Source organism: Anabrus simplex, chromosome X (genome assembly GCF_040414725.1).
Source record: "Anabrus simplex isolate iqAnaSimp1 chromosome X, ASM4041472v1, whole genome shotgun sequence".
Classification (NCBI taxonomy): Eukaryota; Metazoa; Arthropoda; class Insecta; order Orthoptera; family Tettigoniidae; genus Anabrus; species Anabrus simplex.
Genome location: NC_090279.1, coordinates 129,716,536 through 129,732,077, shown reverse-complemented (window position 1 = coordinate 129,732,077; position 15,542 = coordinate 129,716,536). Strand labels below are relative to the sequence as shown.

The 15,542-nt window shown below is 43.1% G+C and overlaps 1 protein-coding gene across 1 annotated transcript in view; it reads left to right on the top strand.

The window, feature by feature from the left end:
- The window catches only part of LOC137503348 (zinc finger protein 33B-like), a 29,226-nt gene extending 14,147 nt beyond the window's left edge, over positions 1-15,079 (top strand). The window contains exon 3 of the mRNA XM_068230906.1: positions 14,931-15,079. Coding sequence (XP_068087007.1) covers positions 14,931-15,079 — 149 coding nt within the window. The remainder of the gene's footprint in view (positions 1-14,930) is intronic.
- Positions 15,080-15,542: the final 463 nt, after the last annotated feature.

The window sequence follows — 15,542 nt, the reverse complement described above, 5'->3', positions numbered from 1 at the left end:
GATTAGTACCACTATGTGATGAACACAATGGGTTTGCGTTCCGAGGAACACCACGGGTCTGGGGTTTACCTGTCATTTGTACAACAATCTGAACAACACCACGGATAGTACTGTTCCCTGAGATTTGTACAACTGTGTGAGGAAGATTTTGGGTTTGCCTCCGAGGAACACTACGGGTCTGGGTTTACTTCTCATTAATGCACATTATGTGAGGAACACCACGTGTGTGGGTTTTACCTCTCATTAGTACCACAGTGTGAGGAACACCGCGGGATAATACGGGTCCCGGTGATTAGTACCAACTATGTGGGTAACACCACGGTATAGTACGGGTCACTGTGATTACTATTCAATATGTCAAGGAATACCGCGGGGTAGAACGGGTCCCTGTGAATAGTACCCACTATGTGGGGAACACTATGGGTTTGAGTTGCCTATAGGTTGCGCCCTTTTGTGTGGAACACCGAATGTTTACGTTATTTTCTAGAAATACCGTTCTCACAACATAAGGTAAATGTCAAGAGTGTTAGCACGACCAGGGATAAAATAAGCAAAAGGACGACTTACGAATTATCCCAACAGAAGGCCGTCGCTGATTGAGGAAGCTCTGGACACAAGAGGCCTAGCGAATCAACTAAAATAAGCTTAATTAACTAATTGGCTGAAATAATAACTCAAATTAAATTGATCAAACAAAATTTAATTAGGTAAATAATTTAAGAATTTTCGACCTCAAAACTAATTTTTTTTAAATCAATTACCACTGCACAATGAACGTGAACAGCTTTCAGAATAATTAATCAAGGATATCAATTGAAAATAAATTATTTTAACACTAACTCAAATTGCCAGGAGGCAGAAAATCTTTTTGAACAATAAACAAACGTAGATCAATAGAAGATTAAAATCTTAAGACAACTATTACTGAATGAAAGCTGAAATTTCCCTAATGAATTTCTCGGTTACTCCAGGGCTGCATTAAAATTAAATTAAATCCACCAAAAAGCATAACTTCAGTTAACACCATGAAATCATTCGAAACATGGACATAAATCCATAAATAGGATAAATAACCCTAATATTCTCCAAGGTACGGTGGCTTAAACCAAATGAGTTAATCAAACTCATCAGAAAAACCTTCCATATGCACGAAGATCCACGCCAAAAATCAGCTGAAAATCAAGTTACCAACAATAATTCGATACTCAAATGTCAAATTCAACACAGCATGGCCACGGTATGTTTTCATTCTGTTACACAGAGTGTAACAGATGACGAGCACCGAAATCAAAACAAGCACTTGAAGTACCGAGGAAGTCATTAGAAGCCCTACATTAAAGGAACAATGTTTCTCCATTAGTAGCCCGACATTTGATTGAAAATATTATAATAATAAACATAACTTGTTTTGTGCACAAAACCTTAATTAACTAAAGTCAAGAAGATAAACAAATGCCATAATGACCATTACAACTTGAAGCCCGAAAATATTACCATATTACAAGATTATTATGAGGACCTGTTTTAGGAAGTCAATTTCTTTTAAAACCACATGCAGAATTTCAATTTTGAGGTTAAATATCTCCGCGTATTAACACTATTAACTAATCCATTCCTTGGTAGCTTAGTTCAGTACAGAAGATGGATGCAACTTACCTACGAGGTCGAAGGAAACAAGATATATTAAATATTCTAAAAGAATAACCTAATGTTCAGGCCTATTGCCTAGATGGACAATCCATCATCCAGGGTCTAATTTCGCGACCATCTCCTCTTCTTGCATCATGATTTTCTACTCTTCATGAGGCACAATCCACAGAGAATAGGTTCCAGCGTCTTCAGGTTAAGAAGCAAAAATCAGAACAACTGCTATCTGCATTGTCGACTGACTACGACTGAGAAAGCTTCACTTCTAGCGCCCAGATAGCAGCACAACTTAGCTACCTCGCTGCTTAAATTCCAAGTCGACCGCTAGATAGCACACCATCACCAATTAGAGAAAGTCCATGGAATCCTGAAGTTTGAATACACGGTGGGCCAGACAAGAAAATGGACACATAATCAATATGCATCGTATCATCGCGAAGATTAATTTTAAATCCATTACACCGTGGTTCTTCTTTACTAGCCGTAGGTACCTTTATGAGGGGCCATTCACCTAGATTTTCGACCTCTTTAGACACAAAGCATAATCGATTCAAGGATGTGCTTTGGAAGCAGCTCCTTGGTCAGTATATACCATTGTTATAAGTTAGCTTCTGGATAGGTGCGCCATTTCGGAGCGGATCCGCTGATTGTTTTAAGTTCATAATAATTGTTCATCGTCGTGTTTATATTTGTATTCGTAGGATTGATTATTGGAATTCTTCTTAATGTTTAATATTCGAGTTGGATCCGCTGATTATCTTGCTTTCGTATTAGTCCATTCATTATTCACAATCAAGATATGAATTCCGGTCAGAGGTTGAATATTTGGACATTTAAATTGTTTTTACATTTCGTATCATTAGGGGCCAAGGAGCTAGATGCTAGGCCTCTTTAAACAATAATCATCATCACATCACGAAGATATGGAGTATACTTGGCTAATTGTTACTCACGTTGCAGTTCCGTCATGAGGAAGGTAATCACTATACAGCTCAGGAGATTTCTGGGTGTGGCCGTTGTATGTTGAGTACAGATTGAAATATGTACACACGGCCGAGTAGTAAACAGTCCTCCCTCTGTTATACATAACGGAAAGGCGAGGTAAGCTGAGCCACAGCTTGTAGGAACACGTCATTCCACTCGACGGCCACAAGCGGTACCAGATTCCCACTTTCACGGCAGTTTCATTTTGCTACATCTTCAGAGCTACACCGACAAAGTGTTTTATGTTTCCTTTCAGATAAATTTCTTGCCGCTTCGGATCACTCTTCCATTTACTGGATGCCACACCTTCAGTACTCTACTGACCTTCATACGGACCGGATTCCTGGGAATGCCCCGCTCAGTTTCCGGTGGGACATTGGCAACTACTAACGCAATTCTACCACGGCATACAGCGAAGACACCAGCCGTGAAAAACTAAACCGAGAGTCTCAGAGAGTTCAGGAAGCTCTCGAGCCTAAGGAGCAGGCAGTGGTGAAGTGACTGCCCGCTTCATCAAGGACATCTTAAAACATCTTCCTTCCAACATATTTACACAAAACTCTAAATTCTCTTGGTTTCTTGCCTGTAGCTCCACATCTCCCTTGCTAGTGTCCTGGCCAGGCATAGTTCACCATCTTTCGAGTCCCAACCTGTACGCTCTTGGTGCGCCTCAACTCCCAATGAGAACGAGACGCCCCGGGAATGCGGAGCCGCACAGCAGCGCGGCCCATCTTCCCTCGGTCCGCACGCGGCGGGACCTTCACTTTCATTGCGCCTTTAGGTTTAGTTTCTACCCAATGACTCGCGCACATGTTAGACTCCTTGGTCCGTGTTTCAAGACGGGTCGTGAAATTACCCGAAGCTTTTGCGCCGCTGACGCGAGTCTAAAAGATTCTTTTGTCCGAGGCATCCCCAAACCAACAGCTGAGCAGGGCCGGAGTCGGGCCGGAGGTCCGTCGTCCATGCCACGTGCCCTCGCTTGTCAGGGGCCGGACGCCTGCCCCGAAGGGCGGCGAATCAACTCCGCGCACACATACCGTCGAGCCGTCGGCCGGAACACCTGGGGTCTGTCCGACGAACACGCCTTGCGACGCGGACGAACAGGCTACACACCCAGGCCTTAGACCGACACCCAACGGGTCGCGACGTCCAACGAGGGGAGAAGTGCGGCCCACCGACCTCCCCACCACTACCCGGCCGAGTAGAAACCCGTTACCACCCTGACGCCGGATTGCTCCGTGCGGGGGGACAGACCCATCTGGCCAAAGCAGGGGAAGAGGCGCGGATAAGGCTTGAATCTCCCCGGTTGAGGTATTTTCGGGTTTCTCACGTTTACCCCCGAACGGTTTCACGTACTCGTGAACTCTCTCTTCAATGTTCTTTTCAGCTTTCCCTCACGGTACTTGTTCGCTATCGGTCTCGTGGTCATATTTAGCCTTAGATGGAGTTTACCACCCACTTACGGCTGCATTCTCAAGCAACCCCACTCTAAGGAGAGATCCTCCCGGAAGCCGCAGCGGTCTCTACGGGCCTGGCACCCTCTGCGGAGCGTGGCCCCATTCAAGGAGGACTTCAACTCGCCGCAGGTTCCCTGTTAAGTGGACCCACCCAAACACCACATTTCCCGGCAGGGTGAACCTGCGAGATTCGGTGCTGGGCTCTTCCCTGTTCGCTCTCCGCTTCAAAGGGAATCTTGTTAGTTTCTTTTCCTCCGCTTAATAATATGCTTAAATTGAGCGGGTAGTCTCGCCTGCTCTGAGGTCGTGTTTGGTTTGTGCGTGTCGCACAAAATGTTCGGTCGCTGCACACACACAGCACACACTTTCGAGCTTGGTCGCGGGCAAGGGCGGCGAACCGGCGCCAGGAGACACAAAGACGCTGCGCGGACCAACCCCCCCGTCTCACACACTCTCAGCGGTGGTGTCGACCGATCCAGCTCCCCCAGGGTGAAGCTCTTTTCAGGAGACGCGGCGGCGGCCGTGGCCGCACGAACCGCGACGCTCCCACCCTTCGAACACAATGTCGCGTTCAGTTTTAGCAACCGACCCTCAGCCAGGCGTGGTCCGGGAACGGAATCCATCGAAATGGTGCCTTAAATGAAGACATCCAATTTTGACACAAAGTAGAGGCCCATTTCAACCAGGACCGCTGTTCCTATCATAAGGGTATTGCTGACTTAATTTGACGATAAAGATCAGGGGGCTTGATAGCCTATTATCATTGTCACTGAGCTGGCTGCGGTTGGAGTTCTGGCTACGGAATTCGGGAGTTATACGAAGTACGTACAGAAAGTAAGTTCCGTTTGGTAATAAAACTAAATTGTGTACAGATACAGAAAAAATATGTATTGCACAAAATTCCACAACTCTTAAACTACTTTTCCCCATAACTGCAGACATTTGTCATAGCGCGGCACACGTTTTTGTATACCTTCTTCCTAGAAGTTTGCCGCCTGTGTCTTCAACCAGATGGAAACATTTTCTTTCAGCACTAATTGTAAACCTGCGGTTTTCCCGGATCTTGTGAAGCAGTTCTTCTGTAACCAAAGATGGACGCCCACTTCGTTCTTCATCGTGCACGTCACTACGTCCTTCATTGAACTGTCGGACCCACCTTCTCACCATTGAATCACTCATCGCATTTTGTCCGTAAACGTCGCAAATTTGCCGATAAATTTCAATTGGTTTCACTTTCCTAGCATTCAGAAAACGAATCACAGATCTGATTTCACAAGCGGCGGGATTTTCAATCAACACGGACATTGTAAACAAGCACAACAAAGCGTACGTGGCTGACAGCAATCTCAAAATGGCACACGCTTCTTCTCCTTGATACAGAGCGTCTACCGTGCATGTGCGGACCTGCGATCGCAGCGCTGCAGCGGAGATAAATTGAAACGGAACTTACTTTCTGGGCGTGCCTCGTAAAATGAAGACATCCTTTGGTTCGGATTCCACATTACACTAGAAACCCTTGGTCATGATCAAGGTATATATGTTCATGAAAGACAGGAAGTTTCCTTGCAGAAGAGACTAATTCATCTTGGTGTTGCTTTATTCCCAGTTGTCCAGAGACTTCTTTGGTTACATGGTAAATTGGCTATAGTATATGATATTGGTCTGGATGGAAAAGATATACGAAACGTTGCCAACCTGTATTAACATCAGTTCTCATCTCTTAAGGTTGATAACACCAACGCCTGTGCTATTGAAATAAAGCAATGGATGAGGCAAGGCTCTGTTATTACTCCACTCCTCTTCAATAACTTCTATGAAAGGGTGCTTTTCTGATATCAGTATTGTTAAAGGAATCGTGAAAAATAATCTGCCATATGCGGATGATACCCTTCGGTTTGCAATAAGTGCTGAAGGTCCACAGATATTAGCGAATTGTGTGGTCAAACAGAGTTGTGCGTTTAAACACGAAAACTACTAACTTAATGATCGTAAGAAAACATGTCATTCAACCTATAAAGTTGAGAGTAGCTGGCACATCACTAAAGCAAGTCCAGTATATTAGGTCTCTCACCTGCATACTTGATCACAGCTTGAGCAGTCCTGTTGAAACACTATGTCCCAAAGACTGCCTTCAAGAGAATTATTTAAATCCTCTGTAACAGGGACTTCATTTTCTCCGTCCATGTTTACTTCGGTGCTGTGTATCTCCTGCCTTACTTAATGTTGTTGAGGCCTGAACACCATCCTTTGAGATGTGGGGCTACAGTACTCCGAGCTGGAGGTCACGTACAATATCAGAATCAATATCATTCGAAATTTTTTTTGCTAGGGGCTTTACGTCGCTCATCCGAAATTATGAGGTACTGCAGTGGTCTACACGTTTAGAGAATAATAAGTTAAAACCAGATCCATGCTTTTCACGTGAGGAATGAAGAAGCATCTTGAAACTAGCAGATCAGGTGGATGGCAGAGGTACTGGAACACAGTGATACACCTATGTACCTGTGGCCACACTTTGCAAGTATCAATGCGCCAACTCCGAAGCAAAACTTCTCTCTCACGATGCTTTGACATGATCAGGCTGGGCTCCTCATTCAGATCGCCTGAAACTTGCGAAACTTGAATAGAAGTTGCTCCGTAACTACGGAGAGCCCTGGACGACGTAGAAGTCTTCAAAGAGAGTGCGAATTGCGACAACGTAAAGAATAACATCCACCTGATACTAGTGCTCATATCTGGCACTATGCAGCACCACTGTAATATGTATAATCTCTCTTGTAATTTTTACTCCATTATGCGACTGACACAAATAAATAAATGACCTCCTTCAGTTTATCTCAAAGATATACTTTAAGGAAAGAGGTGTAGTAGAAGAAGGAGAAAATCTTGGCTACGGACTGTACGAGAATGGTATGGACTCGGTACCCCAACTTGCTGAGGACAAGGGTCAGATCGCCCCGATGACAGCCGACCTATGATAAGGATATTGTAGAAGAAGAACAAGACGATGAATCATTGCCAGATATATCTGTACAACGTAGAATGCAATAAGCCTGAATTATTCCGCCTCGTGTGGCTTAAATACTGTTTCAATAATAGACATGGCCTAACTGTCACTGCTGAATGTTTCATACGGCACAGCGACACACGGCGCACTTCCGTCTCGGAATCCAAGAGAAACAGTGCTTCGCGATGGCGTGGTGGAACATGAACCACGTTTCATAGCTAAGTCTAATTCACGAACTAAAATGTTCGACGTTCTAATACAGACAAAATATGAGGATCATGAAGTATTTAATGTGCAAATGTACAACGTACAGTATGATAAATATATGATGCACAGTATTGTAGTACCAGTATATAGTACCAGTAATATACAGCGTTTTCTTCCTCATTACGCGCTTACAATGGTACTAAAAGCAATCAATTTTTCCGTTAAATGCACATTAAAACAGTAACTAATGTGAATAATTATAAAATAATTAACGAAATTTAAAAACAGTTCAAAATAGTTATTCTATATGTACGTAATCCAGTTGCAAAAGTAGTCTAAGTAAGTGGACCAACTTGAATAATTATAAAATGAGTAATTAAATCTCAGAAGAGCCCAAGTTCGGTATTATGTGTACAGTAACACACTTGGTCTATTCCAGTTTAAAATTTTACTTCGAATTGAAGTTTTAAAAAAGTAATTTTAGAAACTTTTGCACTTGGCAAACGGAAGCGACTTTCTCTTATAATATGACCCTGCTTTGAGAACAATAATGTAATGTTTCCGTGTGAAAGACCTTACATTGTGGAGTGCATTGTTATTTTAATCACTTGACTCGCGATTCGGAATATAAAGAGTCTCGGCTTATCTTCAGGGCAATGTCACGCGGAGTGTTTCTATTGTGGCGAGGAGATGATCAAAGCACCGTCACTGTTTCAAAGCTCTGCTGTTCCGAAGCATCGATGGTTCCTGTTCACGCGACATGACACACGAAGTGATCTCAATGTTTCGAAACAGTGAAGCCTTGATGTGTTGATTGCGCCGGCACAGTGTTTCGAAGCCTACTGGGCCTACGGTATAAATGTGAGGTAATCTAGAGGCACCTTCTCTGAAATATAAATGCACATTTTTCGCTTATGAACATTGAGAGTGGATGGCAGATGTTCATACATCTCAGTAGCTTGTACCGTCACGCAGGAGTATTGGCAGATATCCACCTCGTTAATACGGGGTGCATGACAGTACCTCGAAGTGTTTCGTCGTAGATAAGTACAGAAATATTACGGCAATCACCTCACAACACGATGGCAGCTGCTTTAAAATTGGAGATATATTTCTTTCTCTTCTACTGTTTTTCAAATATTAAATTTTACACTTTGCTAAACAAATAACAATTCAGGTACAGATCTGGCTTGTTAGCTTGGGTACAATGTTTGAAAAATTAGATAACAATAATTTAACAATATGAGCATGAAGCTCCCTAATTACAATTTTTAAATCAGCGCTACTGATCCTTTCAATCAACTGTCAAGGAGACGGATCTTTCAATTTCTACATCAGGGGAAGAGCTTTTTGTTCTACAAATTCACATTTTTGTAGACTATTCTCGAAATTTACAAGTTCCTGGCCTATCCAGGCACAACTTACATTTAACAAAATGAAACAGTACTTCCTGTCCTAACTGCTCAGCAGTCTAACTGCCTAAAAATGAAGTGAATGATGTTAACTGTAACAGGGGCAACAAGTACCGATCCTACCTGACCTTTGGTAAAAACAAAAGGTAAAGTTACTGGCCGAAAATCGAAATGGTAAGGAGGCGAACACATTCACTACTTGATATTTACATAAAATTCTTAAAACCCTATTTGGGCTTATGGCCCGACGTTAGAGAGGTGACTACATGGAGAAAATATTTAAGTTACAGAAATGCCAGGTGGATTTTAACGGTTACAAAATCATGGTCACCTCAATGTCAACTTGAGAGGGAATACATGAGAGTTACTCACTCTCTATTCTCTGATTATGGTTAAGTTATTTTGACTTGTTTGAATTTTACATTTAAAGTTTGAAATATACGTTTGACAAAATGAAAGTTACATTACTAACGGTTTGAAACTTTCCTCTCAAGCTAGCTCTCAAAACTATCACATAGTTAAGACGAAACTGCCATTATCTCGAGCTTGTGGACCTCCAGAAGATGGTCGAGGGAGCCTCCGTTACGTACACGCTCTAGACTGGAGCGATCGCAAAGGACATCATGGCTCATCAGCCCTCGGCTTTTATAGCGGAGAGGAAAATCCAGTCCCTGACACACCCCAAATTCTTATTGGTTAATTTAATAAATATCAGAAATTTTTTGATTGGTCGATAAATAAATATACAACATTTTTCAGCGGCCAACGCTTTAAACGTGTGGGAAGAGATAGCAGTGTTGATAACCTTTGAACATCTAAAACAAACACTAAATATTCCTGTTTAGGAAACCTTAACGCACAAAATTTATCCTGATTTTTAATAGTTCATCTTCACCCCAGAGGGCACAACATAAGTCGATAGTAGTGACATATGTCGAGAAACGTTCACACTATTTCCAAAATGGGTTTCAGATTTCATGATCTTCATGGACTTCTACAAGTCACTAGTTTTAAATGCACGAGTCGGGCATACCTCTGGTACAGTAACCATGGCATGGATCTGTTATGTTCTACCACAGCAGTGATGTGTCGTACATGTGGATTTGACTCTTGTTTGCGATCTGATGCTCTTCCTGAGGCCAAGCCTACGTGATGGAATGTACCGGTAATCCCTATTGCGTGTTGGTAGTGTTGCGTAAATATGAAGAGGAAAATTCTGCGACAAACACAAACACCCAGTCCCCGATCGTGAACCAAGACCAATTACAATATTATCAGACCTGAATGCATACAGTAGCGGCTCGGGATCAATTCCGCCAATGGGGCCCGATATAGAGTTTTCGGCCATGGAAATGGGATTGCGGCAGATATTTCTGAAACACGGGTATCTATACCGTACCACAAAAACTCCAAAGGAGAGTACGTACAGCAAAATATATCGGCCTAAATATATACACTAAATAGTTAATAATGAAGAAATAGAAGTGAACTCACCAAATGGCACATTACGTATACAGTGGTTGAGCACTGGCAAACATTTCTATGACTCTGTTGTTGAAGTTGGGCATTTCACCAGCGTCCTCCTTATGAATTGAACAAACAGTGAGCGAATTCAGTCTGCTTTGAAACTTCGCTCTGATTTCGCTGCTGAAACTGGCGTAGTTAGTGCAATTTGTAGAGTTTTGTGTTCCTCAGAGAACGATTCTTCGGAGGAATGCTTCATGAAGAATGTGAAAAAATCACAGGCAGAAGGAAATATCCTTAAATTATAATTGCGATAAATCACTGAAAGTTCATTTCTCAATTTATCTTGGTAGACAAATGGACTGAAACTTAATGAAAAAGTATTGACTAAACTCGTTGGGAAAATTTCTCTGAACGTAGCAAACTTTTCGGAACAAAATTTCGAAACTCCTTAATGTATAAGACTGTGGTAATCGGTCTTTCACTTGGTTGATCACTATATCCCACACTTCGTTGGCATCTACAATCAGATTTAAACCAGAACTCTGTTTAGAGCTTTTTGCTGCTGGAGTAGAACATTCATCATCATCTATCCGATACCTTTCATTATTTTCTCTCTTATTTCTGAAACAGCTGATTCAGAATGTTGTAGTGCATTGGGTATGGTAACTGCTTTGGCACTCTGCATCGCAATCGTGTTATACAAAATAAATACATTTTGCAGTCTCAAAGAAGAATTCCAGAAAAAAATACACTGACTGACAGAGCAAATGCAACACCAAGAAGGAGTGGTTCGAAAGGGATGAAAGTTGGAGAAAAAACAGAGACGGCACGGACGAATAATTGATGTTTATTTCAAACCGATATGCAGGTTACACAATGCGCACGGCATCGACTCAGTAGGATGTAGGACCACCGCGAGCGGTGATGCACGCAGAAACACGTCGAGGTACAGAGTCAATAAGAGTGCGGATGGTGTCCTGAGGGATGGTTCTCCATTCTCTGTCAACCATTTGCCACAGTTGGTCGTCCGTACGAGGCTGGGGCAGAGTTTGCAAACGGCGTCCAATGAGATCCCACACGTGTTAGATTGGTGAGAGATCGGGAGAGTACGCTGGCCACGGAAGCATCTGTACACCTCGTAGAGCCTGTTGGGAGATGCGAGCAGTGTGTGGGCGGGCATTATCCTAATGAAACAGAGCATTGGGCAGCCCCTGAAGGTACGGGAGTGCCACCGGCCGCCGCACATGCTGCACGTAGCGGTGGGCATTTAACGTACCTTGAATACGCACTAGAGGTGACGTGGAATCATACGCAATAGCGCCCCAAACCATGATGCCGCGTTGTCTAGCGGTAGGGCGCTCCACAGCTACTGCCGGATTTGACCTTTCTCCACGCCGACACCACACTCGTCTGCGGTGACTATCACTGACAGAACAGAAGCGTGACTCATCGGAGAACACGACGTTCCGCCATTCCCTCATCCAAGTCGCTCTAGCCCGGCACCATGCCAGGCGTGCACGTCTATGCTGTGGAGTCAATGGTAGTCTTCTGAGCGGACGCCGGGAGTGCAGGCCTCCTTCAACCAATCGACGGGAAATTGTTCTGGTCGATATTGAAACAGCCAGGGTGTCTTGCACATGCTGAAGAATGGCGGTTGACGTGGCGTGCGGGGCTGCCACCGCTTGGCGGCGGATGCGCCGATCCTCGCGTGCTGACGTCACTCGGGCTGCGCCTGGACCCCTCGCACGTGCCACATGTCTCTGCGCCAACCATCTTCGCCACAGGCGCTGCACCGTGGACACATCCCTATGGGTATCGGCTGCGATTTGACGAAGCGACAAACCTGCCCTTCTCAGCCCGATCACCATACCCCTCGTAAAGTCGTCTGTCTGCTGGAAATGCCTCCGTTGACGGCGGCCTGGCATTCTTAGCTATACACGTGTCCTGTGGCACACGACAATACGTTCTACAATGACTGTCGGCTGAGAAATCACGGTACGAAGTGGGCCATTCGCCAACGCCGTGTCCCAATTATCGTTCGCTACGTGCGCAGCACAGCGGCGCATTTCACATCATGAGCATACCTCAGTGACGTCAGTCTACCCTGCAATTGGCATAAAGTTCTGACCACTCCTTCTTGGTGTTGCATTTGCTCTGTCAGTCAGTGTATTCTGAATTGTTAAAGTAATATTTTAAACCAAAACACTCCCTTAATTTTACATCATCCCAACCATATTCGTTCTCAATCTTCTCAAAACATTACAATAAATGTGATTTCTTTTAAGACCATACGGCATGTTGTTGAATCGAAATAGTCCAAAAGGGTTGATTACGGCTGAGATTTCTTTATCTTCATCTGCTAAGCATGTCTGCGATGGTTTCCACACACCCGTTTAAACTGCCAATGCCCACACAATGTACGAAATTGATCTATGTATTTCATTTTAGATTGTGTTAGCTACATTACGAAAAACAAAGCAAAACTAAAAATCTAGAGGAAAAGTGTTCCACAAAAAGAAGAAATACAGGGATGCCACCTGTAGATTACATTGGTCAGTATAGTTATACTTTGCAGCCTGCTGGTAGCCTACTTTCAATTGCGAACACAGCTGCTGCTCCTAACGCATATTGGACTGTCGCGGCTGCTGGGCCGGTTTTGATCCTTGGTAAGGCTCAAAGGCTACGAGGTAAGCAAATCGCGTAGGAATTGATCACAGTTTAAGGCCGAACCTTAGAGGTTTCCCCTTGCTTGGTGCTGTGACTGCTGGAATAGGAAACCATAGCTTCATCCACTGCAAGATCACTTGAACCGATTCCCTCAAATTGCTGCCCAAAGTTTTGATTAAGAAATTTGAAGTATCTTTGTACCTTGCTAAGTTCGTTATTGAGGGGAAGATTCATATTTTCTGAAGGGTACAAATACTGATTAATTTTTGGAAGTGTATTTCTTCTCATGCTTTGAAAAGTAAGTTATTGTAACATCTGATTTTATTTCCAAAAAACATTCATATGTTTTCCAGATGCGTTTTGCCAGTCAAAAATAGTACAGTGATATAAAACCTTATGCCATCTGAATTTATGTCTAACATTTGGTTCCTGTGCACAACGTATAATTTTGACATTTTCACAATGAGATTCTTCTTCTGCAATGAACAGTAATTCAAAACATTGAACTGGAGAGAGTTGCGGTCCGTCATATTCTGAAGGTTCCTCATGCCCGTCCCTCACCCAATCGGAAAATAAAATTCTCCTCCGTAGCTGCCCACAAATTATTGTATTTTTTCTTGGAGGGTGCTCGTTTATTTGCCCCAGAAAAAGCAGGCGCCTACTTCATTTCATTAGAAGGTACCTGCGTACCATCATCTGCTGATATATTTATTTGCGTTGTCAACCTCAACATTCTACCTGGAGGGGGATTGAGATCGATAGAATTAGTTGCCTCATCGCCACTTCTCTCATCTGTAATATACCTGTCATTTTGTAGAAACATAGTAATATCATCTATAGATCTATAGATCTTCCAACATTTCTAGTACCTCATTCAATTTAAGACTGAAAAGGGAGAGAAAAAACTAACTGAATATCAGATACTATTCATAACTGAAACTGGACAAAAGGGCCTACTTTATGTGACCAATGACACATATAGGTAACATCATGCCTTTCATGTCAATAACACATGTTTAAATTATAATATTATGCTTAAGAATGTATCACTTTCATTTCTGACCCTTTAAGCAATATACAAGCATCAACTGCAAAATATAATTACATTTTATCGCACGCTTTCCATTCCATAATAACGCGCAGTTGCAGTTCCTTCTCCTCTTCAATCCAGTCTGTTACCTCTTGTACTTGAGCGTGAGCTGACTGACCAGTGCAGGTTGCGAATTTAAAATGTTCCATTTCAAATTCCAAGACCTTTCTTTGAGTACTTCCAACAGGCAGAGAAGTTCAAACAGGAAATTTGATTAATATTAGGTCCCACCTGTAGGTGACATTGGGCTTTGACAGATTAAGAAAGGATTTCAGCTTCGTCATTCCACAAAGAGAAATGCATTTTACTGAATCATTCCTTTTTGATAACTCGTTGAGAACTTGCTTCACAATTTGTTACTCCAAATGTAATGTAGACTAATAGACCGCCTCAATCTTGATTCGCAGTGTAGCTTTTTCCTTCACTTTTGAAGGGAATTCGACGATGCACACTTTCTAGGTCAGCGGGATGGGTTTTAAAGGTTGATACAGTCACTGTGTTCTTAACCAAAATTTCCGAGCTATGAATCTCTGTGGAGCATGGTAAGCATTATGAAATGAAAAATCGTGTACCTGTTGTTTGAAACCGACATAAATCTGTAGCTCTCAAGGTTATCACTCCCTTCACCAAAAGCAATAAGATACGTAAGAGACTAACATCATCACCCTAAATCGAATTGGTGAGGGGAGATCGATTTGGCTAAATTTGATGAGAGGGAGAGATAAAATGTTATACACCCAGCACTTGTTCAGCGTGTGTAGCCAGTAGGCCGAGGTGTGAATATGAAAGGCAGATTAGAGCAGAAGTAGGGTGAAGCAGTTATGTACAATTAAAAGTTTGGTACAGAATAGGATGGCATCAAACCAGTCTATGGGCTGATAACTCAAACAAAAACAACAACAAATGTAGAACGACATAGCAGGCTTGTTGGCACATGTGTTGAAATGTACAGGTGACAATTTTCAGAAATTATGGAGGACTCCATCCCATAGGTTTGGTGAGTGCCCGGACCCTACCTATCCAGACCAGTGGTCTTGTCATTAGCCAGACTAGTGGTTTCGTCACTAGGCAGACCAGTGGTCTTGTCACTATCCAGACCAGTGGTCTTGTCACTAGGCAGACCAGTGGTGATGTAACGTAGGGTACTAGAATCCTGAGGGCAGCTTCGTGGCTTTAAACTTGTGGTATGCCCCCCCACCCCCGTCCCCAAGCCGCCTTGGTGAGCAGTCATCCCTAAGCTTTTCTCACCAGCCGGACCTAACCCATCCAGCCAAATGGTCTTGTAAAGATTCCTAAGTTGGCAGCCTTGTGTTGCCACTGTTCGAGCCACGCCATATTGGACCTGTTCGTGAATGGTGGAAATGGAGATGTGTTTACACATAACCATCTTAATATGTTCATTGGGCTGTATAAAATAAACCCATTCATCTTGTTGCCTGTAAATTATCCTGTGCCTTTCGTCGGAAGGAAGATGATCGGGATCTCCTTAAGTGTTCTTCACACAACATTGATCGAGGATGCCATTCAGCCTACCAGTAAATATTGGCTGTATTGAGTTTTGCACAAGTTGCTTCATAAATTGTGTTTCTCCAGATGGCATATCA